Source organism: Lactuca virosa, chromosome 3 (assembly GCF_052849685.1).
Source record: "Lactuca virosa cultivar CGN04683 chromosome 3, Lactuca_virosa_CGN04683_v6, whole genome shotgun sequence".
In the NCBI taxonomy this organism is placed as follows: Eukaryota; Viridiplantae; Streptophyta; class Magnoliopsida; order Asterales; family Asteraceae; genus Lactuca; species Lactuca virosa.
Window position 1 is genome coordinate 98239930 of NC_136428.1, and position 26106 is coordinate 98266035.

The 26106-nt window shown below is 39.7% G+C and overlaps 1 protein-coding gene across 1 annotated transcript; it reads right to left on the bottom strand.

The window, feature by feature from the left end:
• Nucleotides 1-9642: 9642 nt before the first annotated feature.
• Nucleotides 9643-10415, bottom strand: LOC145163862 (uncharacterized). Its single transcript, XM_079082611.1, has 2 exons — nucleotides 10181-10415; nucleotides 9643-10076 (listed from the first exon to the last, which is right to left on the bottom strand). Exons 1-2 carry the CDS (start codon nucleotides 10413-10415, stop codon nucleotides 9643-9645), a joined length of 669 nt encoding a protein of 222 aa, XP_078938737.1.
• Nucleotides 10416-26106: the final 15691 nt, after the last annotated feature.

Consider the following 26106-nt stretch of genomic DNA (forward strand, 5'->3'; position numbering starts at 1 on the left):
GAAGTTAAAGACCTCGAGAGCATCCCCGAAGTCTGCAACTTTCCCGATGTTTTTCCCGAAGATCTCCCGGGAATCCCTTCCGAGCGCCAAGTCAAATTTCGCATCGACTTAGTCCCCGGAGCTACCCCCGTAGCTAAATCCCCATACCGATTAGCACCAGCAGAAATGCAGGAGTTATCCACTCAGCTCAATAAGCTGCTCAACAAAGGATTCATCAGACCGAGTTCCTCACCCTGGGGAGCCCCGATCTTATTTGTGAAAAAGAAGGATGGATCCTTTCGGATGTGCATTGACTATCGCGAGCTGAACAAGCTTACAGTCAAAAACCGTTACCCTCTTCCTCGAATCGACGACCTTTTCGATCAACTTCAAGGAGCCAGCTACTTCTCCAAAATAGACCTAAGATCAGGGTACCATCAGTTGCGAGTTCACGAGAATGATGTGCCCAAGACAGCATTCCGAACTCGTTATGGACACTACGAATTTGTAGTAATACCCTTTGGTCTAACCAACGCACCGGCGGTATTAATGGACCTTATCAATCGGGTGTGCCGTTCTTTCCTGGACAAGTTCGTAATCGTGTTCATCGACGATATACTTGTTTATTCCAGAAGTGAGGAAGATCATCGACAGCACTTGAGATCGGTGCTGGAAACCCTAAGGACGGAGAAGCTGTACGCGAAATTTTCCAAGTGCGAATTCTAGATTCGAAAAGTAACCTTCCTAGGTCACATGGTAAGCGAGGAAGGCATACACGTGGACCCCTCCAAAATCAAAGCGATAGAGAACTGGTCAGCACCGAAGACGCCCACAGAAATCCGTCAATTCTTGGGTCTCGCTGGCTATTATCGCAGATTTATCCATAATTTTTCCAGAATTGCCAAACCCCTTACCACTCTGACTCAGAAAGGTGTACCTTTCTGTTGGAGTGAAAAGCAAGACACTGCGTTCCAAACATTGAAGCGGGCCCTATGCAGCGCACCTATCTTGTCTCTGCCCGAAGGGACGGAGGACTTCGTTGTCTTCTGTGATGCATCCAATCAGGGCCTAGGCTGTGTGCTCATGCAACGGGGTAAAGTCATTGCTTATGCCTCAAGACAGCTGAAAGCACACGAAGTCAACTACACAACGCACAACCTGGAATTGGGAGCAGTGGTCTTCGCATTGAAGATATGGAGACATTATCTCTACGAAACCAAGTGCACCATCTTCACTAACCATAAAAGCCTGCAGCATATCTTCGACCAGAAGGAACTGAACATGAGACAACGGCGATGGGTTGAGCTACTCAGCGATTACGAGTGCGAAATCCGCTACCATCCCGGCAAGGCCAATGTGGTGGCAGATGCCCTCAGCCGGAAGGAGTACTCAGGTCGTAGAGTTAAGGCGCTGACCATGACTATCCATTCCCATTTATTCGCGCAAATCAAGGAGGCTCAGCTGGAAGCCTTAAAACCAGAGAACATGCCGGGTGAAGCCTTGAGAGGAATGGAAATGAACCTAGAAACCAAGGGAGACGGAGTCTATTATTTCATGGGCCGGATCTGGAGCCCAAAGTTCGGTGGTTACAGAGAGGTTGTAATGATCGAAGCTCACAAGACTAGATACTCCATTCATCCAGGTTCGGACAAGATGTACCTCGATCTCAAGAAACTGTATTGGTGGCCGAACATGAAAGCAGAGATCGCTACCTTCGTGGGCAAGTGCCTGACTTGCGCCAAGGTGAAGGTCTAATATCAGAAGCCCTCAGGTCTACTCCACCAGCCGGAGATACCTGAGTGGAAGTGGGAGAGAATTACTATGGATTTTATCACCAAATTACCCAAGTCTCCGAGTGGGCACGACGCCACCTGGGTAATTGTCGACCTACTGACTAAATCCGCCCACTTCCTGCCGATCAAGGAAAACTTCAAAATGGAGAGACTCACGCGAATCTACATCCGAGAGATAGTCCGACTTCATGGTGTGCCTGTGTCCATTATCTCCGATCGAGATAGTAGGTTCACTTCGAGGTTCTGGCAGTCACTGCAGAAAGCTCTTGGAACTAAGTTGGATATGAGCACAACTTACCATCCCCAGACAGACGGGCAGAGTGAGAGAACCATTCATACCTTGGAAGACATGTTGAGATCATGTGTCATTGACTTCGGTGAGTCGTGGGACACCCATTTTCCCTTGGTCGAGTTTTCCTACAACAATAGTTACCATACTAGCATCAAGGTTGCGCCCTTCAAAGCCCTCTATGGTCGCAAGTGCAGATCCCCTCTGTGATGGGCTGAGGTGGGCGACACGCAGCTAGCCAAGGGGCAAGCCCCTGACAGCACTCTCACTGGCCCAGAAATCATCCGTGAAACCACCGAAAAGATCGTACAAATCCGAGAACGACTTAAGGCCTCACGAGATAGACAAAAGAGCTACGCCGATAAACGACGAAAACCCTTGGAGTCCCAGGTTGGAGACCGTGTTCTGTTGAAGGTCTCGCCCTGGAAAGGCATGATACGCTTCGGAAAGCGTGGAAAGCTAAATCCAAGATACATAGGACCCTTCGAGATCCTCGCTAGGATCGGTCCCGTAGCCTACAAACTTCGTTTACCACAAGAATTCAGCAACATTCATCCAGTATTCCACGTTTCGAATCTTAAGAAATGCGTATCTAACGAAACCCTTACGATTCCTCTCGACGAGATTGAGATCAACAAGAACCTGAACTTCGTGGAAGAACCAGTCGAAATCATGGATAGAGAGATCAAACGAACGAAACAAAGTCGCATCCCGATAGTGAAGGTTCGCTGGAATGCCAAGCGGGGACCTGAATTCACTTGGGAGCGCGAAGATCAGATGAAACAGAAGTATCTGCATCTCTTTCCTAATCCATGATTTGTATTCTATGTTCGAATTTCGGGACGAAATTCCCTCTAACGGGGGGATGATGTGACAACCCGAAACTTTTTCCGTTATCCTTACCTAGTTTCCGTTAATAAAATTTGGGTTTTTATTTAATTTCGTCAAATTTCTTAGTTTGGGAAGGACCTTACGTTCTAAATAAATCTGAATTGATTTATTTCCATTCACGTTAGTATTATTTTCGGTCTAACGGAATATTTTAAGCTCAGTTCAATCGAGATTTGGATTCAAAAACGAGGTTTTCTAAGTCAAAACATAGCATCCGGGCCAAACAACCCTTCGAGAGGAGTTTACGGCCGCAAACTCAGTTTACGACCGTAAACTCTGTTTACGACCGTAAACACTATTCACGGCCATAAACCCTCCACCTCACCCCTTGACCGTAAACTCACCCCTATATAAGGGATGAGTGGCCTTCATTTCTCACTTTACACACTCCACAAGCTTTCTCTCTCTACTCTCTCTCTCTCTCCAAACTTCGGATTCTCTCCAAGATCTTCAAGAAGTAAGTGTTTTTCCACCTTGAATGTTGTTACAAATCCATTTCTAGTGATGAATCCATGTTCCTATCTCATTAAAACTCATCTTTTCTAGATTTTCTCTCTCACCAAGAACACACGCTAGTTCTTGGTGGCTAAAAACCTCATTCCAAGCTTCTTAACAGTAAGTAACTATCATCTGTACTTGTTATCTATTAGAAACCATCGATTTTCGCCTAAAAATCGACCTGAAACGCATGAACTGAGTGTTTACGGCCGTAAACCCTTCAATGGCCGTAAAATCCATTTTTGGTCAATTATTGACCTTTAAACTCTTCCTTGAGCTGGGCACGAGGCTTAGAACACTTCCAGAAGGCTAGAAAGGACCTTGAAACACCGAAAATCACACTTTTCGTCAAGTGTTTACGACCGTAAACCCATGGGCCGTAAACCCATGGACCGTAAACCCTTGGGCCGTAAACATATGGGCCGTAAACCCTGTTGGGCCGCAAACCCTTGACCATACACTCCTTTTACGACCGCAAACTCCCCATTTTCAAATCATATGTGATTCTAACACTTAGTTTTAAGTGTTTTCTGGTCCCTAAGATGATTTCCTTCCATAACAAATAGTGTTAAGCCCTCAACTAATGCATATATTTACTTTTACATGCTAAATAGGATCTGTTTGTGCTCGAGGCTTTATTTGACACTCAGTAATTCCTAGCAACTTACACTCGAATCCCACGTCAAACAGTGAGTTCATACCCCTACACTTTTCCGAGTTTTTCATGTTTTCAAGGGGGGAAATACAAGCAAAAGTACAAGGAAACTTGTACTCAAAGTATATTATTTTGTTTAAAATAATTATATGTTCAGTATGCTTTTAACACAGAAAACAGTTTTACCAAACGATTAAGAAATTAACTCGTAGAAACAGTTTTCAAAACTAAAGCAAGGAACTTGTGAATCTCGTCATAAAATGTGATATTTTATAAAGAATTCATACGAAACATAAACAGGATTTTCAATATTATTACATACAAATTGTTAGTCTAAAGTTGGAGACACGTCCTTGGTAACACTCCCACCGGATTCGAGAGTGTAGGACTACCACTTGTAACCAGAATCTCTTGTAGGGAGAGCGTGACTGCTGTGTATAGATCTATACGGGACTGACTATCCCGTACCTCACTGCTAGCTACAGTGGGACCGTCAGGTCTACAGGTGACAAAGTCATAAAATGATACTAGCCCCGTTACGTGCCATATCAAGTCTAAGTACGGCTATGACACTCACAACCTAGATAACGAAATTTACTTTTGTAATAATGAAACAAGTGAACTGACCTCAAAATAATAACCGATTTGATTACTAAAGGGTATTAGTAATACCCTTAGGATTTAGTTCACCACTTATTTATTAGTTTTATTTATGTAATAAGGCTAATACACCTCACAGAGAGCAAACAAGGTTTTTCAAGGAAACTACGTCTAACGATACAACTATGGAAGATACTTGTACACCTCAGACAAGAAGAGATAACCAATTATCAAATTTTAAGGAAAGTATAGGATTTTCCTGGGATAACTCAACTTTACATAAACAGACTGTTTAACATACAACTAACGGATAATCAAACATCTTTCATAAGAAAATATAGGATTTTCTTGGGAAACACTTTTCAAAAAAATCAAAGAAACATTTCTTTCACCAGAACTAAACGCTTATGAACTCACCAGCTTTATGCTGATATTTTAAAACTGCTTGTATTCTCAGGGCAACAATAGACAGGTACTCTTACCAACTTTTGGAGAAGACGGAGCATTTTTGGAGTCACGTCTTTTACTTTTGTTATATACTGATGCGAACAAACTATGTTTTCAAACAATGTAAATATTCATATTATAATGTAATGGTTGTGTTTACTACGCTTACTATGATACAACTGTTGTGATACTACGCATGACGTCACCCGCCCCCAAACGTTTCCGTCGTCCGTTCCGACGGTTCGGGGGTGTCACAGATTGGTATCAGAGCTATTGTTTATAGTGAACTAAGTATATCGAACCTTACATGGTATACAACTATAAACACTAAGGGGCCGAAGAGCTCTGAAGCCCCTTATAGGTCAAACTTGGTCAAAGACTAAAGTCAAGGTCAAAGTCAACAATCCAAGTTGACCTAACTCGCCGAGTTGTCCTTCAACTCGCCGAGTTTATCCATTAGTCTGCAGAGTCGGGAAGAAACCGATCCAACACGCCGAGTTCATCCATATACTTGTCGAGTTCGCCAAGTATCCAACATATTAATCCATTAAGCCAACCTTAAAGAAATTAAGAGCTTCATGACTCAGATCTTAACTGAAATGGCCTCAAGAAGGGTAAAGTATCCAACTTTACCCCTATGAACCACCAAAATGGGTTCAAAACCCAAACCCTAGGCTTAAAAGGGTAAGGACTTAATCATTAAGCACTAGATCACCAAAGGCATAACCCCAAACTGAAGATCTGGCCCTAAAAGTTGAAAGACTACGTAAAGTTTCCAACTTTACACTCATGTATGCTTAGAAGAAGCTCAAATGCTCAAAAGAAGCCATAAGATGGACTTAATGAATGCATGAAACCCTTAAGACCATAAAGTTTGCACCTTTATGCTAAAAGGGCTCATGAGGATCATAGATCTGAAAGAATAACACTTGGGACGTCCTACAACCCCATCAACCACCCAAACTTGGCTAAAAGCATAAAACTAACCCAAAAAGAGATCTAAGCAAATATTAAGCAATGTTATAACTTTATACCCGAAATATGCTGGAAATGGTGCAATGAATCAAGATCTGAAGACTCCTTCTTGAATCACCACCTTGCACCAAGCTTCTCTTCCTTCAGAGGGCTTCAAGAACACCAAAACACACCTACAATAAGCTCACAACACTCAAGGAGGCTCTAGGCTTTCGAGATTAGGGTTAGGGGCTATGGAGGCTGGAAATGAGGCCAACACATGGGACTTAAGGTGTTTAAATAGGGTGCAAAACCCTAAAATTAGGGTTTCCTTCCCAGCTGCCAACTCGTCGAGTTGAGGCACCTCAACTCGTCAAGTTGACTCATTAAACTTCGCAGCTAAAACAACTTCGACACATCGAGTTGAGGCTTCCAACTCGATGAGTCCTCCAGGAAAAATACAAATAATTGGAAAATAATTCATACCAGAAACCAGGTGTTACAATAAGGTAACTTTATAATTTTTTTTGTTTTTCTGCTTGAGGTTTGAAATCAGAAGCTTCCAATTTCTGATTTTTACTGAAATAGAAATCAAAAGCTTCAAATTTATGCTTAGTTTTTTTTCAAAATTTTTTCACTGCTTAGTTTTGTTATTTCTAATTTCTGATCAGTTTTTCTTTTTTTTCTTTTTCTTCTCATTCCATATCAGTAATCAATAAATCGGAGGAACAATGATATCAGTTTAGTAAATTAGAACTCATAAGGAGCAAGGATAGCATTTTTTTTTCTGATTTAAAGATTCAAAAATCATCAGGTAATTTTCGTTTCTGATATCATTGCTTAGTTTTGTTATTTCTAATTTATGTTATTTTCGTTTATGATAAATTATGATTTGTAAGAACTAAGAAGTAATTTCTGACTTCGTTTATGATTTCAGATTTGTGGATTTTTTGATTTATTTATAAGCATAACATTGTTTTATTGATTTGAAAAGTCGAAAATCATAAGGTAATTTTCGTTTTTGATATCACTGCTTAGTTTTTCTATTTCTAATTTATGCTATTTCGTTTCTGATAAATTATGATTTGTAAAATTAAGTAAATTATGATTTCATTTCTAATTTCTGATTTCTGGATTTTCTGTTTTCTTTAGAAGCATAACATTGTTTTCCTGATTTGAAGAGTCAAAAATGAGAAGGCAATTTTCGGATTTCGATATGATATCATTGTTCTTTTTTTCCTAATAATAAAATATATCATGCTTATTTGGATTATGATTTTTTTTACAGTTTTGATATCCTCTCTTGGTGATTTGAAGTGTCGAAAATCTAGAACCAAGAATAAATCTACAAACTGCAAATAAGGTCGTTACTTTCTTTTCTATAATTTAGGATGCCTCCTAGATTAAAAAAAATATGAATTTGGATACGAAAACCGTAAGAATAAACAAAAAATTGAGGAATTTAATAAAACACGAGCAGGATTTATGGATAAGTTTATAACAACATAGAAACACAAAACTTTCCGAAAAATGAAAAACAAACTGTTAATGAAGCTAATCTTGATGATAATGATAATGTTGATGTTGATGTTGATGATAATGATAATTTTGATGTTGATGTTGATGTTAATGACAATGCTAATGTTGATGTTAACGATAATGTTAATGATAATATTGATGTTAATGATAATGCTAATATTGATGTTATTGATAATGTTGATATTTCACACTTTTGATATATTTGATCCAAGAAATCGGGATGTTCTTAACTGTAAGATGATAAATACTTCAGTAATGAAAGGTCCTAAAAGAGATTTACTTGTTATAAAATGTCCTAAAGATAAATATTTAAGAAGAATTATGCAACATATTATACTAAAATTTTATCAAATAGGAAAAATGTGATAGAGATTGGTTTGTTTATTCCAAAGAAATTGATAAATTTTTTTGCTTTTGTTGTAAAATATTTCGAAAAGAGTGTGGAAATGGTCAATTAGCAAATGAGGATTTTAGGTATTAGTTACATCTTAACACTAGAATTAAAGAGCATAAAACTAGTATGGAGCATGTTAAAAATATAAATACTTTGTATGATTTGCGTCTAAGATTACAAAAAAATAAAACTATTGATAATGCGACTCAAAAACAGCTATAAAAAGAAAAAGTGCATTGGAGACAAGTTTTGTTGAGAATTATCTCTATTGTGAAATTTCTTGCTAAACATAATCTAGCTTTTTGTGGTACTAATGAGAAATTGTATTAAGATAACAATGGAAATATCTTAGGTTTATTTGAAATGTTGGCTGAATGTGACTTGATTGTACTCTCGATATAAGTCACCAAGAGCAAATGACTATTCTTTTAAGATATGTGGATGTCTCGTCAAATTTTATTTGCGTTGGATAATCTTTTTAGGGTTTTTAGATGTAAATGATAATACCAACCAAGGATTTTTTGATGTTTTACAAAATGAATTGAATTTGCTTGATCTTGACATTAATAATGTACATGGACAAGGCTTCGATAATGGATAAAATATGAAAGGAAAACATCAAGGAGTGCAAAAAAAACTTTTAGATATAAATTCTAGAGCTTTGTATACTTCTTGTGTTTGTCATAATTTGAACTTAAGTTGTGTGATATGGCTAATACTTGTGTTAATGCTAAAGGTTTTTTTTTTGGAACAATACAATGTATCTATACAATTTTTGCAAATTCCACTAAGAGATGACAAAGTTTTAAAGATAATGTGAAATAGTTAACTCCTAAATCTTTGTCACCCATTCGGTGGGAGAGTCGTGTTGATAATGCTAAAGCTATAAGATTTCAAATGTTTGATATACCAACAGCTTTACTTCGAGTAGCCAAAAATGATAATGATCCAAAATTAACAAGTGAAGCTAATTCCTTAGCAAAAAATGAACTTGGTAACTTTGAGTTTATATTGGCATTAGTAATTTGGTATGAAATGTTAAATACTATTAATTTAGTTAGCAAACAATTGCAATCAAAAGATATGCTTATTGATGTTGCTATGGAAAAAATAAATGAGTTGATTTTGTTTTTTTAAAGAATATAGAGAAAATGGTTTTTTAAATGCTTTACAAAATGCAAAAGATATTGCCTTGTAAATAGGCATTGATCCAATATTTCCTAAAAAACGTTAACCTAAAATAAAAAAAAACATTTTGATGAGATTTCAAACAATACTTCTTGTAGTGTTTCACAATCCACGCAGGAGAAATTTAGTGTTAAATATTTTATTTATATTGTTGATCAATAAATTACTTCTTTAACTACAGGGTTTGAACAATATCAACAACATGATAAAATATTTGGTTTTTTGTTTAATTTAGAAAAATTAGTTTCAGTAGATGATATAGCCTTAAAGTCTTGTTGTAAGTCTCTTGAAACTTCGCTCAAGAAAGATGAACATTCGGATATTGATGGAAACAACTTATATTTTTTTTAACAGCTTAATATTAAAATTGAAAACAATCTAGCAAGAAGCTAGAGAAAAAAGAATACAAATAACCTTAGATCAATGAATTTTCAAGCCGCAATAACCAAGTAATAGTATTTCTACTATATCTACCAACAACCCATTGAAAAAAAGTAATAACAATGTTCTTGAAAAGGGCACTCCTAAACATAGGTGGTGAATTAAATATCACACTATTCCTGTATCTCCATATGAACCAAATCGTGGTCAACACAATAACTTCCAACACCTTCCTCTTCTCGACATTAACCCTAATTGAGTCAATCCAATACAATAACTCCAAAATTTTAGAGAAAATGGGGAAAGGGAGATCCAACCATTTAATCACCTTACTCCATATCTGATTAACCACATCGCAGGAAACAAACGAATGATTCACTTCCTCACTAGCTGACATACACGCAACATACATCATCGAGGGAAAATCGATGTTTCTGGCATCCAAGTTGTTCCTAGTAGGAAGTATATCTAAGAGAACACACCAAAGAAGAACGTTCACCTTGATCAAAATGAAACGACACCATCTAGTAGCAATAGAACCAGAAGGAAGGGTACACTTTTCTATATAACACCTGATACTACTAACTGTAACTCTCCATCTGTCTCTAACTCCCACTCCCACCTATCACTCCTAGCCGAGAACACCACCTGAGATAACATCCCAGTAAATTTTCTAAGTTGATCAGCAGAAACACCACCCGTGATATCCATATTCCAAGACCTAAACCACTCACCGTTTTGCCACCTATCAGCAACAAGGCAATCTTTTTGAGTCTCCAGTGCATAGAGCCTCGAAAATTGAACCATTAAACTCACATTCCCTAACCAAACTTCTTGCCAAAACCGAGTACCATTACCATTACCAATTGATTTTCGCAAAAAAGATTGGGCAAAATCGCGTCAACATGTAACTTATCCCACATCTTCGACATAGACAACCACACTCCACGACCTCTCGGCATAAGTTGAGAGGTACCAATGCCCCCCTTGAAAGTATATACTTCTAATCACCTTAACCCAAATGGTGATTTTATCTATATGGAATCTCCATTGCCACTTATAAAGTTGAGCCAAATTAAAGGCCTTCAAGCTGCCAATCTCTTTATCTGTGGAATTTAACACCAAATCCCACTTGACCCAGGAAATTTTCCGTTCCTTTTCCTCAGCACCCCAGAAAAACCAAGATCTCAAGGACTCTATACACAGCCTCAGGAGCCTTGAACAACGACATATAGTAAATACTAAGGCTACCAAGAACAACTTTTGACAAGGGCAATCGACCACCCACTAAAAGAAAGTGAACTTTCCAATTACCAAGCCGTTTCTTAAACTTCAAAATAAAATTACCCCAACTATCAATTCTACCCATATTCGCCCAAGAGGAAGACCCAAATATGAGAAAGGAATGGAAGCAACAGAACATCCCGTACATGCTACCCTCTCTTCAACTTCATAATCGTTTATACCAATCCCAATCAAATTCGATTTCTGCAGATTAATACATACCCAGAAACTAAATAATAAAAGTTAAGAACCACTATCAAGTTAGCAATATTTGTTCCCTCCCATTTACCTAAAACCAGAGCATCATCAACATAAAAAAGATGAGAGAGAGCCACATGATTGTTTCCAATAGAGACACCACGAAACAAACCCTGATTCACCGCATCTTCCAAAGCCAGATGCAGACTTTTCATAACAATAATAAAAAGAAAATGAGATAAAGGATCTCTCTGTCTAAGACCCCTCTGCAAACTGAATTCCCGAGTAGCTGACCCATTATCTAGAACTTAAGCACAAGAGGACTCTAAGATAGCTTTAATCCAGCCAATCCACTTTTGGTCAAACCCCATAAACTCCATTAACTTCAAAAGATACTCCCAGCTCATAGAGTCGTAAGTTTATCAAAAGCTACTTTAAATATGAAAGCCTTCTTCTTTTTCCGCTTGTACCATTCAATCACTTCATTTACCAATAAAGGGCCATCTAAAATGTGTCTGCCCATAATAAAAGCAGACTGCTCAGAACTGACAATACTATCAATCACCACCACCAATCGATTAGCTAAAAGTTTCACAATAATCTTATATGGCACCCCAATTAAGCTAATAGGCATATACTTTGTAACGCACGTATGATTATCTTTCTTTGGGATTAGAGTGAGAAAAGAAGAATTACATACGTATGGGATATAACTAATCTATGTGAACTCCTGAACAAACCTGCACACATCATTTTTAATAAGATCCCAAAAATGTTTAATGAAACAGAAAGAAAATCCATCAGGACCTAGTGCACGATCATTCCCACAAGACCACACAACAGTCCTAATGTCTTCTTCAGTAAACACCCTACTCAAACTCAAAGTTTGATCCGAAGAAAGTTTTTTTAATCGAGAGGTAGGGAAAATAACCGAAGCACCATTAAACTACTTAAATTTATCTTTCAAAAACTTAAGAAATTCATCTTTCACTTAAATGGGAACATTCATCCATGAACCATCCACCATGAGACCAGAGGTAACAAGTTTTCTTCTTTTTATTTTTGAAAGATAATGAAAAAACTTAGAATTTTCATTCCCTTTAACACCCCACTTAGTCTTAGCCTTTTGAGAAAGATCCATACCTTCAGTTTTATCCAACTCAAAAAGATTTTTGAAAATATCAATTCTAACCCTCACTAAATCAGGTTCATTCACACCGCCATCAACTTCCTTGTCTATCACATATAGTTGCTCTAATAAATCCTTCCTAAGGCCACAATTTTGATCCGTCTCGACCTTGTGCCAAACTTTCATTTTTTTCTTTTAAACCTTTAAGTTTATTTTTAAAGATAATAAACTTATTGGCATTTTGTTCAACATCAAAACCAGCAATTAATATTGAGTTAAAATTACTTCCACATCTCTTGCTGTCACACCCCCAAACCGTCGGAACGGACGGCGGAAACGTCCGGGGGCGGGTGACGTCATGCGTAGTATCATAATAGTTGTATCATAGTAAGCGTAGTAAACACAACCATTACATTATAATATGAATATTTACATTGTTTGAAAACATAGTTTGTTCGCATCAGTATATAACAAAATTAAAATACGTGACTCCAAAATGCTCCGTCTTCTCCAAAAGTTGGCAAGAGTACTTGTCTATTGTTGCCCTGAGAATACAAGCAGTTTTAAAATATCAGCATAAAGCTGGTGAGTTCATAAGCGTTTAGTTCTGGTGAAAGAAATGTTTCTTTGATCCTTTGAAAAGTGGTTCCCAAGAAAATTCTATATTTTCTTATGAAAGATGTTTGATTATCCGTTAGTTGTATGTTAAACAGCCTGTTTATGTAAGGTTGAGTTATCCCAGAAAAATCCTATATTTTCCTTAAAAGTTGATAGTTGGTTATCTGTTCTTGTCTGAGGTGTACAAGTATCTACCATACTTGTATCGTTAGGTATAGTTTCCTTGAAAAACCTTGTTTGTTCCCTGTGAGGTGTATTAGCCTTATTAGATAAATAAAACTAATAAATATGTGGTGAACTAAATCCTAAGGGTATTATTAATACCCTCTAGTAATCAAATCGGTTATTATTTTGAGGTTAGTTCACTTGTTTCATTATTACAAAAGTAAATTTTGTTATCTAGGTTGCGAGTGTCATAACCGTACTTAGACTTGATATGGCACGTAACGGGGCCAGTATCTTTTATGACTTTGTCATCCGTAGACCTTACGGTCCAACTGTAGCTAGCAGCGAGGTGCGGGATAGTCAGTCCCGTATAGATCTATACACAATAGTCACGCTCTCCCTACAAGAGATTCTGGTTACAAGTGCTAGTCCTACACTCTCGAATCCGATGGGAGTGTTACCAAGGACGTGTCTCCAACTTTAGACTAACAATTTGCATGTAATAATACCGAAAATCCTGTTTATGTTTTGTATGAATTCTTTATAAAATATCACATTTTATGACAAGATTCACAAGTTCCTTGCTTTAGTTTTGAAAACGGTTTCTACGAGTTGATTTCTTAATCGTTTGGTAAAACTGTTTTCTGTGTTAAAAGCATACTGAACATATAATTATTTTAAACAAAATAATATACTTTGAGCACAAGTTTCCTTGTACTTTTGCTTGTATTCCCCCCCTGAAAACATGAAAAACTCGGAAAAAGCATAGGGGTATGAACTCACTGTTTGACGTGGGATTCGAGTGTAAGTTGCTAGGAATTGCTGAGTGTCAAATAAAGCCTCGGGCACAAACGGATCCTATTTAGCATGTAAAAGTACATATATGCATTAGGTGAGGGCTTAACACTATTTGTTATGGAAGGAAATCATCCTAGGGACCAGGAAACACTTAAAACTAAATGTTAGAATCACATATGATTTGAAAATAGGGAGTTTGCGGTCGTAAAAGGAGTGTACGGTCAAGGGTTTGCGGCCCAATACGGTTTACGGCCCATATGTTTACGGCCCAAGTGTTTACGGTCCATGGGTTTACGGCCCATGGGTTTACGGTCGTAAACACTTGGCGAAAAGTGCGATTTTCGGTGTTTCAAGGTCCTTTCTAGCCTTCTGGAAGTGTTCTAAGCCTCGTGCCCAGCTCAAGGAAGAGTTTAAAGGTCAATAATCGACCAAAAATAGAGTTTACGGCCATTGAAGGGTGTACGGCCGTAAACACTCAGTTCATGCGTTTCAGGTCGATTTTTAGGCGAAAATCGATGGTTTCTAGTAGATAACAAGTACAGATGATAGTTACTTACTGTTAAGAAGCTTGGAATGAGGTTTTTAGCCACCAAAAACTAGTGTGTGTTCTTGGTGAGAGAGAAAATCTAGAAAAGATGAGATTTAGGAGATGAGACATGGATTTATCACTAGAATAAGGATAGAAACACAATCAAAGTGAAGAATTACTTACATTCTTGAGGATTCCTTGAGCAAATTCGAAGTTTGTAGAGAGAGAGAGAGAGATAGTAGAGAGAGAAAGCTTCTGGAGTGTGTAAAGTGAGAAATGAAGACCACTTGTCCCTTATATAGGGGTAAGTTTACGGCCAAGGGGTGGGGTGGAGGGTTTACTGCCGTGAACAGGGTTTACGGTCGTAAACAGGGTTTACGGTCGTAAACTGAGTTTGCGGCCGTAAACTCCTCTCGAAGGGTTGTTTGGCCCGGATGCTATGCTTTGCTTAGAAAACCTCGTTTTTGAATCCAAAACTCGATTGAACTGAACTTAGAATATTCCGTTAGTCCAAAAATAATACCAACGTGAACGGAAATAAATCCGAATTGATTTATTTAAAACGTAAAGTCCTTCCCAACTAGGAAATTTGACGGAATTAAATAAAACCCAAGTTTTATTAACGGAAACTGGGTATGAATAACGGAAAAAGTTTCGGGTTGTCACACTTGCCTAAGGAGAAAATGACAGTGATTTATATTCTAAAGTTTTTAAAACATGTTGATTGTTTTCCTATTATATCTATTGCATACAAAATTATCTTGACTATTAATGTTACCGTTGCATCTGCAGAACGGAATTTTTCAAAATTGAAGATTTTGATGTGCTATTTATGATGTGCAATGACTCAAGAACGACTTAATGGATTGGATCTGATGACGATTGAGTGTAACATGTTGGATAATCTGATGACGATTGAGTGTAACATGTTGGATAAAATTACTTATGAAGATGTTATTGAAAAATTTGTTTCAACGAATATTATGAGTACGAATGTTTTCAAGTAGAAATTAATTTTTTTTTTGTGTATTATTTTGAATGAAAATTTATTTTTATGTATTTGCAATAGAAAATTAAAATTTATAATTTTTTTTGCATAAATTTAGAAATCTTTCTATTTTTAGGGCTTTTTTTTATTTATTTTTTTAAATTGCACATGGTCTTCAGAATCTCGGGGTCAACCCTGTTCTAATTATAAGCATGCAATTGACTTGTTGAAGGTTAAATTTTATTGTTTTTTTTTCTATAAGCTAATTTTTCTATCATGAAATTAATGTAGCATACAAAGGTTTTTCTTTACATTTACATTTTAATAACTAATCTGCCCTGCACCGTTTTTCATTTCTCACAAGCTCGAATGTTTTTCTATCAAATTCATAAAAAACAATTTCTAAAAAAACCTAATCAGTCGATAAACCAAGGATAATAAACCTTTCGCCTTTATTTTACAATCTTTAAAGAGATTTAGGATGTTAAAAAGGTAGAAAAGAATTTGACATTAGGTTAAAAAGAAGATAGTTAACATGTATACCTTGTGCATTGATTGCTTGTCGAATCAACACTCTTTCAATTTTAAACCCATGGGAACATATGGTGCAAAATTTGGTACACTTAAAGAGCAAGTGTTTGGTATTACACTAAATGAACCCACAATACCCTAAAATAAAGAAACCAACAAAAAATGAATTGAAAAGGGAAAGAATGTGCGTACTAATTGTTAGGGTAGGTTATGCCTAATTCTATTAAATGAGAAAACCATTATTGATTATATAACTTCGGATTAGGTTTCAGTTAATTAGGGTCGATCAAAACAAATATTAAGTCGGTTTTGGAAAGAAAATATGGCTTACAACAATATATAAATTATAAACATAAAACTCTAAGAGTATACAATCTATAAATAATTCTCTATTGCAAAAGGTAAGATTAACTTTGATGCGACTAACGATCGTGGCATTGGTAGGCAAGTTAGTAGTTGGTTAATTTTATAGTCAGATTAACTTTGATTATACATAACAATCCATTTTTTGTTTGTTAAAAAAAATAAAAAAAAAAACCAATTTATATATGTTTTTATAATTTTTTTTAGAATGACTGAATATAGAATAAAAAACGCACTAGCAACAAGTTAGAACAAAACATAAACAATTACAAAGAAAAGTTCGTTGGATTAAGGCGTCTAAGGTCGTAACTAAATTGATATAATGCTGAAGAATAAACGTAAAGTTATTTTGGGGTTGCTCTCATAATCAGAAAATTGTTTTGATTGATTATAACAGAAAGATAAATGATTTGTTAATATATTATATGATTAATATATTAATTAGAAATAGTAATAATTAATTAAAAAGAATTAATTTAGAATTAATTTTGGGTTAACTAGAATTAATTAAAGGTGCAAGGGATGAGCTATAACTGTTCAATAGTCGAATAAAAGAGAGGATCTAGAACCTTCCTATATCGTGGACGGTTTTGAGATCCTAAGATATAGTTTATGGAAGACTCTAACTGATAAAAGGAAACTAGATAAATACTATATTAAAATATTATTATTTTAAATTCAAATAAAGGTTTTGTGGGACTATCATACAGCTATATAAAGGGGTATGTCTTTGATTTTTGGACATTTCATCACCATAAAGAGAAATCTGAATTTCTCAACCCCCCCCCCCCCCCTCTCTCATTTCAATCATAGGGTTTCCTTGAGTTTTAGGTATAAGGCATTATAGGCTACCATACTTTTGGAGCTAGTTTTCGACTTTAAGTGTTTTAATCAACTTGATTCGCTTCAAGCAAATGTATGTGGTCTTACTCATGTTTCTATTATCATAGAGTTTTTAGTTTTGTTTCATAAGTATGTTATTATAAATAGTGAAAAGACATAGATCCATTTTGGTTGCATGTACCCTTAAGAGTTAAGTGAAATTCTTCATGTACAATGTAATTGTAACCTAAAACCCCAATAGCGGTATCACAACCATGCCTTTTTTTAATTACTAGCACATAAAAGATGAAACTAGAGAACAAAAGATTCGACAGTCTGTTCTCGTATCACAATAGCGGTATCATAGCCCTCTACCACGTCGTGGGAACTGCCTAAAATCCGATTTTGGGATTTTCTTGCCTTATTCAAAAGCTTGGATAATTATTAGTTAATCAATATTATTTTAAAAGTCTAAAATCTGAATATAATAACCAGATAATTAGAAATCATAATTTGAATAAAAGAAAATTTTAAAATAAGGTAATTATCTAATTATAAGATAATTTAGTTACCCTTAATAAGATTTACATTAATTAATTAAAACTTTAATTAAGGATAATTATTAAATTTTATTTTCTTCAAATATTAATTAATTAAAAGCCAATTAAATTAATATGATTTGAACCTTGTAATTTAAAAGTTTTTAAAATACACCATATACATATGTATAAGAGTATAATACTATATGTATCACTGAAAGTCAATCAAATCGTTACTAGGCCTCATTCACAAAGTCATACTATAAGAGAGATATAAGGAAACAGTCTATTTCACATACCGCTTCTTTGTGTGGTGGAGGGTCGTTAGCCGAATGGGTTGGATAAGACATAATCACATTAAAAGTATAATGTATAAAGTACTAGAACCTTCTATAAAACCCCACTCTAGGAAAAATGTGAAAATGTATGCTAATCCATGAAAACGCACATCTTTTCTTTGCAAGTCGTTAGTGGATCGTGCGTAGTTAATCAGCAAACTAATGAGGGACTACAAAGATGAAATGATGACATATACTCGAATTTATGGTTGTTGATGGATCGTGTGTGGTTAACCGGCACATCAATGTGAGATCATAAATGACCTCGAGCATGTCATGCAGGTTTGTGTAACATCCCAAGTTCAGAAGCAAGAAGTTGAAGGGTGCAAAGTGTAATCTCGAAGAAGGGACTCGACGAGTAGGTACGCTTACTCGCCGAGTCGGAGCGGGTTTGGGTCGCGGTTTAAGTGGCCAACTCCCCGAGTCGGCGGCTTGGACTCGACGAGTTGGTGTTGGAATGAGAAAACCCTAATCTCGGGGGTTGCACCCTATTTAAAGGACTTTATGTCCTTCTCTCGGCCTCCTTATTGCCCTTGAGAACCAGAAAACCCTAAGCTCGTGTGTGTGAGGCCTTTGGAGGGAGATTGAAGCTGGGAAGTTGTTTCTAGTGGAAGAAACTTGAAGATCAAAAGGGCTTGCATCAAGAGAGTGGTGTAGATCCAGAATCTACTGAAGTTTGGGCACATCTTGGAGGTAATAAGCTGTTACCTTCACTCTTTTGCATCTAGATCTATTCATGTAGGAGATTTGGGGCCATTTTGGTGTGTTTAAGATCTATTTCGGGTTTGGAGCTTAGATCTGAAGTTGCTACTCCAGATCTAGACTTGTGTTGGTCTGGAATGTCATAAAGCATCAGTCAATGAGTTGTTGGTGAAGCCCCTTTGTCTTAAACCCTAGCCCTAGAGTGATTTTGGACCTTTAACCCCTTGGTTTCACGTAAAGTTTGCAACTTTACGAGGGAGTTATGCCCTAGAAGAGTGGATCTATAGTTTGGAGCCCCTGCATGGCTCAAAAAGCCTCTGTATGGATGAAGTACTGAAGGGACTCGGCGAGTCACATGAAGATAGGCATGAACTCGACGAGTTGGAAGAACAACTCGGCGAGTCTGTTGAAGATTGCCTTGGACTCGGCGAGTCTGTTCTTGGACTCGGCGAGTCAGGTCGCAGAACCCCTAACCTCTTCTGGTTAAGACGCAGATCAGTGAGTCGAGGGGTGACTCAGTGAGTTGGTCAGGATGGGACTCGGAGATCGTTGGACTCGACGAGTCTTGGGGCGACTCGGCGAGTTGAGTCGTGTTATGGGAGTTTTCTGAGTATGAGGACTCGACGAGTCGACGGGTTGACTCGGCGAGTAGAGTCAACCAGGAGGGTTGACTTTGACTAGGGACTTTGACTTTGACCAAGAGTTGACCAGTTTGACTTCCAAGGGTATTTTGGTAATTTTGGTATTTATGGAATTGGTTCTTTGGTAGTGTTCTGTGGTGAAGTTCGTGTCGGTGGTCGGAGCAGCTTGGTCTTAACTCTTCAGTCGGCAATTGCAGGTGAGTTATCCTCACTATATCGACAGGGTCTACGGCACCAAGGCCGGCCCTTTATCGGATGAAATCCAGGTAGTGTTTGTTATGTTATTGCTTCGCTAGATCTGCATCCTGGTATTTAGGATGGTGTTATGTTAGTGACCTGGTTAAGGTCGGTACCCGGTATATAGGGTAATGTTATGCTAGTGACCGGTTAGGTCGGAATCCTGGTTAGGATGTTGATATGCTATGTGATCTGTTAGACTGATAGTCTGGTTAAGGATTTGTTATGTGATTGATTGTTTTATGTGCACATGGTTGTTTAACGGGGGTTGGGTTGAGGCGGGTCATGCTTTGTGCTGTAGGCCAACATACCCAGGGCGGACCGGATATTCCGAAGGCCCAGCGAGCGGTCCGGATAGGCTGAAGGCCCAAGAGGGCGGACCAGACGTGCCGAGGCTCGGAAAGTGGACCAGGCCGACTGAAGGTCCGGTGCGGGCGGACCAATCACACTGTAGACTCGATGTACACGGCTAGACTCGGAGGGTGGACCAGGTGGACTGAAGGCCCGGTGCGGACGGACCAGTCACACAGTAGACCCGATGTGCATGGTTGTTCTATTTGTGATATGTTATGAGTATGATATGTGTGGTTGGTATTTTGGGGGTAACTCACTAAGCTTTCGGGCTTACAGTTTCAGTGTATTGTTTCAGGTACTTTAGGAGATCGTGGCAAGGCGAAGGCGTGATCGTACCGCTCCTCACGTTTTATGATTTATGTGATATGGTTCTGGGGGATACTCTGATGTTTAAACTATTTTAAAAACGAAATGTATGAACGTAATGGTTTTTGAATGAATTAAAATGTTTTAAATTGGCTCAAATATTATGGGTGTTACAAGTTGGTATCAGAGCCTTGGTTTGAGTGAATTGGAGGAGCATTCGTGTGAATCCAGTCTCAAATCAAGGAGAGATTTTCAAAATGGTTTTCAAAAGGTTTTCGAAATAAGTAAAGGAGGATGTAGAGGGTACGATCAGCCAGAGCCAGTAAGTAACCCCAAAATACCATACAAGTTATTTGTTTATGTGATATGTTAGAACAGCATGCTAGTACTAGGCTAGGGATCTTCAGGAATTGCATGATAGAATTACCTGATTTATGATGCCTGCTAGCCTAGGGTTTTCCTTATATGAGATATTTAGTATTCCTCTAGGGGTGAGGATGGAGTGCTTGTTATGTATGTTTGTGCTTAGGGCGTTGTGGTGATACTTGAGACAAATATGGGTAGGTGTAGAAGGTAGTATGGGCCCGTACTACTGAAAGCACAGGACCCATACGCGTATCAAGGAAGTCACAACTCTCTAGGGTATCGGTTAGGAGTTAGTTCCCCGGGTGGATATGTGATGTGTCTAAGGGTCTCGTTGGTGTATTGCAGTATGGCGATTACGAGACGTGTCGGGGCAGGATCCGGTTCGGGATCGGGATCAGGAGAGGGTGGTCAGGATGGACCAGTACCACCCGAGGTCATTGGTCAGATGAGTACGGACGAGTTGGACGCCAGGATTCGTGAGATTCTGCATGATGAGGTTGCTGCTATGTTCTGGGCCAAGTTACCGGAGATGTTTGGGTCGATCAAGACTTCCATGGTTGAGTACTTTGATGAGCGCTATGCAGCTCTTGCGGAGGCGGCTGCCGCGGCACCTATAATGGCTGTAGCAGTGGCAGGGGGAGGAACCGGTCGAGGTTTTCAGTATCGGGACTTCGATAATACGAAGCCCCCTACTTTCGATGGAGTTCAGGATCCGATCGTTGCTATGAGATGGTTGTCAGAGGTGGAGGGTTGTTTCTTTACGTGTTCATGCCCTGCGGATCAGAGGGTGAGGTGTGCTCTGAACCTTTTGAGGCTCGGGGCAAAGGATTGGTGGAGGTTGACTACGGGATCTTACTCTGATGCGCAGCGGGCTACGGTTACGTGGGATCAGTTCCGGGAGATGTTCAGTACTCGTTATGTTCCGCAGGTTGAGAGAGAGAGGTTGGCTCAGGAGTTCCTGGAGCTGAAGCAGGATTCAGAGTCGGTGACGGAGATCACCAGGATGTTTACTGAGAGGGCGATGTTTTGCCCGGAGTTTGCTTCGGAGCAGGCTCAGATGTCCCGATATCTGAGTATGCTCAAGAGGGATATCCGGCAGTTTCTGTCCACACAGAGGTGTGATACCTTGTTAGAGTTGCAGGAGGCCGCCAGGCGGCGTGAGTTGGAGATTGAGTTGCAGTTGCGAGAGCAGAGGCAGGCCCCGGTGCAGTCGCAGCCGGCGCCGAAACGGTTCAAAACCGTTGACTCCAGGATTGGGAGTCAGAGCAGCCACACTTGCGAAAAGTGTGGGAAGGGTCATACCAGAGTTTGTAGGTCCGGTGGTGCGTGCCGCAAGTGCGGGAGAGAGGGGCATTATGCGAGGGATTGCCTTCAGTCAGCCCCGGTGCAGGATATGAGGATTTGTTATCATTGCCATCAGGTTGGACACTTGAGGGCCAACTGCCCACAGTTTGCTGCAGGATCGGTGCAGGCTCTAGCACCGGCCACTTTGAGGATTACTGGCAGGGGTCAGGGTGGAGCGGAGCCTCCGAGGGCTCAGGGACGCACATTCCAGCTTACAGTAGAGGAGGTCAGGACAGAGCCAGATGCAGGTGCGGATATGTTTCCATCTTGTTATCTTGTTATTGGTGTGGTATTGTAAATCTGTCTGCATTGTTCCGCATGTTTCGTAGTATGATTGAGGATCTTAGTAGTTAGGAGTTGTAGTTAGCGTTCAGGAGGACTCTTGGTCGAAAGGTAAGGTTTATGATCTCGTTGCTAGGAATAGCAACTGCGATGCGAGAAGTGTTCGGTTGAGATTCGAACTTCCTTAGAGTTCGGGTGTGCGATGGCGGAAGGGTTATTCGGTGAAGGTTACTCACTCCCGAGGGAGTCAGTCATGGTTAAGAGGGAATATATGGAGTAAGGGCGATTGAGCTATTCCGGTTTTGGGCATTGGTGGTTAGTAGTCAGTGCACTAAGTGGGGGAAAATTGGAAAATTCTCCGATGAAACAACATGCATCCAAGAATGGTTAGCTGTTTGGATTTCAGCAGTGTCTTGCTGAGGGTGTGGATCGGTGAGAGCAAGTGGTAAACAAGTGGGGCGGAGCACAGACCATGGGTTTCGGAAAAGGTGACTGATTGTTGTAAGGCCTAGGGTTAGGCCGGGAATGGAGTATATGGAATGGAGCTGGAGTTCGGAACCCCAAGAGGGCTAGGACAGTATGCATGGGAGAGATTCCCAGGAAGAATGGTTCAGGATGGTGTATGACAGTTTTGAGCGGTCCGGATAGACTGAAGGCCGGAAGGCGTACCAGTCAGACCGAAGGCTCGGGGAACGGTCCAGACAGGCTGAAGGCCCAGGAGGGCGGTCCAGACATGCTGAAGGTTCTGAGAGTGGTCTAGATAGGCTGAAGGCCTGGTAAGGCGGTCCAGTCATGCTGAAGACTCTGGATGTGTTAGTAGATCTGTATGCGGAGAATGAGTGAATATGTCGCCATGCAATAGTAATCGATATGGTCTGGCCCCAAGTATTGATCATGATGATGAAGTTGGTTGGAGGTCGTGCGTGGGCCTAGTTTATTATGTGATCGGATTCGGAGTATATGGGAGTTCGAGAATAGCAGTTGCTCTACATGGATAGTGTAGAATGGAGTTTAGCTCAGTGGCACTTATAAGTGCGGTAAGGGTTGTTGAGTAGACTTCCTGGAAAGGAAAGGTATGTAGCTCCGAAAGAAGTGTGGGTCCTCTGAAAGGAAGGCAGTGGAGTAAATGGATGATCGAAAGTGCTTGGTAGTAAGCACTGGGATTGTACCAGGTATATGGAAGCACATACGGGTTGGATGCCCGTTGAGGTTGTGGCAATGTTGGATGATGTGCAGGCATGTTTTCAGTCTCCTTGGAAGAGGAGGAGGATAGTGGTTCCAGATTGGAGATTTGGACAGAGGAAGGTGAGTCAGCAGGATAACAGACTCGAGAGTAGTCTGGACCGGTGCTGAGGACTGCATAAGGATATTACAGTCGGAGGTCAAGGACCTAGAGATCGTGATAGGGAGGTGTGAGTGGGTTGCACTCCGTTGTGTCGAACCGAAGGTTTCGAGGGTGACGCAAGGACAAGGTCCTTAGTTCCGAGTATGGTTGTAGGCTTGGGTTATATACGTGGAGGTATTCCATCATGAGGATTTGTTCCAGGTTGCAAGTTATCAGGGTTATCGCCAATTTTGGGCGAAGGAAGATGGAATAGTGTTTTGGCAGAGCTCAGTGGGTGTTTGTGGAATCTAGCGTTGCAGGGCGCGGAAGCGTGTCCCTGATATGAAGGGTTAGTATTATCGAGTGATACGTGATTGATATGTGGTGACATTGAGTAGAAAAGGCCGGTTGTCAGCTTGGAGTATTGGCAGGGATGCCAGGCGAGAAGAGGTTATGTTAAGAGAGATGCAGTAGTAGGGTTGGCAAGAACCTGAGTTAATTGAGATATCGGAGTCTGCAGTGCAAGGGGTTTGTTCTGAAGCGTATACTGCAGTAGGCTTCGAGGACGAAGCCTAATTTAAGTGGGGGAGAATTGTAACATCCCAAGTTCAGAAGCAAGAAGTTGAAGGGTGCAAAGTGTAATCTCGAAGAAGGGACTCGACGAGTAGGTACGCTTACTCGCCGAGTCGGAGCGGGTTTGGGTCGCGGTTTAAGTGGCCAACTCGCCGAGTCGGCGGCTTGGACTCGACGAGTTGGTGCTGGAATGAGAAAACCCTAATCTCGGGGGTTGCACCCTATTTAAATGACTTTATGTCCTTCTCTCGGCCTCCTTATTGCCCTTGAGAACCAGAAAACCCTAAGCTCGTGTGTGTGAGGCCTTTGGAGGGAGATTGAAGCTTGGAAGTTGTTTCTAGTGGAAGAAACTTGATGATCAAAAGGGCTTGCATCAAGAGAGTGGTGTAGATCCAGAATCTACTGAAGTTTGGGCACATCTTGGAGGTAATAAGCTGTTACCTTCACTCTTTTGTATCTAGATCTATTCATGTAGGAGATTTGGGGCCATTTTGGTGTGTTTAAGATCTATTTGGGGTTTGGAGCTTAGATCTGAAGTTGCTACTCCAGATCTAGACTTGTGTTGGTCTAGAATGTCATAAAGCATCAGTCAATGAGTTGTTGGTGAAGCCCCTTTGTCTTAAACCCTATCCCTAGAGTGATTTTGGACCTTTAACCCCTTGGTTTCACGTAAAGTTTGCAACTTTACGAGGGAGTTATGCCCTAGAAGAGTTGATCTATAGTTTGGAGCCCCTGCATGGCTCAAAAAGCCTCTATATGGATGAAGTACTGAAGGGACTCGGCGAGTCACATGGGTGGACTCGGCGAGTCACATGAAGATAGGCATGAACTCGACGAGTTGGAAGAACAACTCGGCGAGTCTGTTGAAGATTGCCTTGGACTCGGCGAGTCTGTTCTTGGACTCGGCGAGTCAGGTCGCAGAACCCCTAACCTCTTCTGGTTAAGACGCAGATCAGTGAGTCGAGGGGTGACTCGGTGAGTTGGTCAGGATGGAACTAGGAGATCGTTGGACTCGACGAGTCTTGGGGCGACTTGGCGAGTTGAGTCGTGTTATGGGAGTTTTCTGAGTATGAGGACTCGACGATTCGACGGGTTGACTCGGCGAGTTGATTAGTTCAATGAATCTCGAAATATCAAGAAATTTCATATTAGATTGACATTGGTAAAATACTTTACCTATCTAAAATCAATTAGATTATGGGACCCCTCTTCTTAATTTCGAATTGTATTTATGGATCCTAGCCTTGAATATTGATTTGAGTTAATATATTAAGGATTGAATCAACAAACTAAAATCTTATCTCTTGTTTTAAATGTCTGGAAATGGTGATCTTCCTCCTCCTCTTCCTCCAACCACTCACAACCTCAATATCTTGTCAATCCTCCCAAAGGACAAGCTTACTGGTCCAAACTACATGGACTGGATGCATAATTTGAAGATGCCGTTAAGATATAATAACAAAGAGTATGTTCTCGAGAATCCAAACCCAGTACTTGACAAAAAAATGGTTACTCTTGAGGAGTTGGAAGAATATAACTAGCACATTGATGACGTTACCAAGGTCGCTGGCATAATGACTGCAACCATGACACGCGAGCTCCAAAGGACATACAAGGACTATTAGCCTTATGAAATGAACCATAGTTTTTGTAAAATGTTTCTCAAGAAAGCTATACAAGAGCGTTATGAAGTTGTCAAGGTCATTATGGCATGCAAACTGAAAGATGGGGAATCTATGTGTGCTCATGTGTAGAAAATGCAGAGACACGTGGATAGATTGGAAAAACTCAATGTGAGCTTTGACAAGGAGCTTTACATTGACATGTTGCTCAACTCCTTTCCCATTAGTTATGATAAGTTCATTCTGACTTATCATTTGAACAATATTGAGACCACAATGATTGAGCTCCACAATCTATTACAAATAGTTGAACCAGGAATGAAGAAGTCTCATTCTAACAGTGTTGCAACTGCCCCAGACATGGCTATTCAACAAGAAAGGTCAAGAAGAGAAAGGCCCATTCCCAACCCAAGTGGAAAGGGGAAGCCCACATTGGAGTGTAACG

What these genes read in the sequence shown, in the direction of transcription:
- LOC145163862 (XM_079082611.1), bottom strand. Translation starts at nt 10,415, where the DNA reads ATGGTTCAATTTTCGAGGCTCTATGCACTGGAGACTCAAAAAGATTGC. An exon ending in GTTACAGTTAGTAGTATCAG is followed by an intron (nt 10,077 to 10,180) that starts GTGTTATATAGA and finishes GTGTTCTCTTAG; the next exon opens with ATATACTTCCTACTAGGAAC.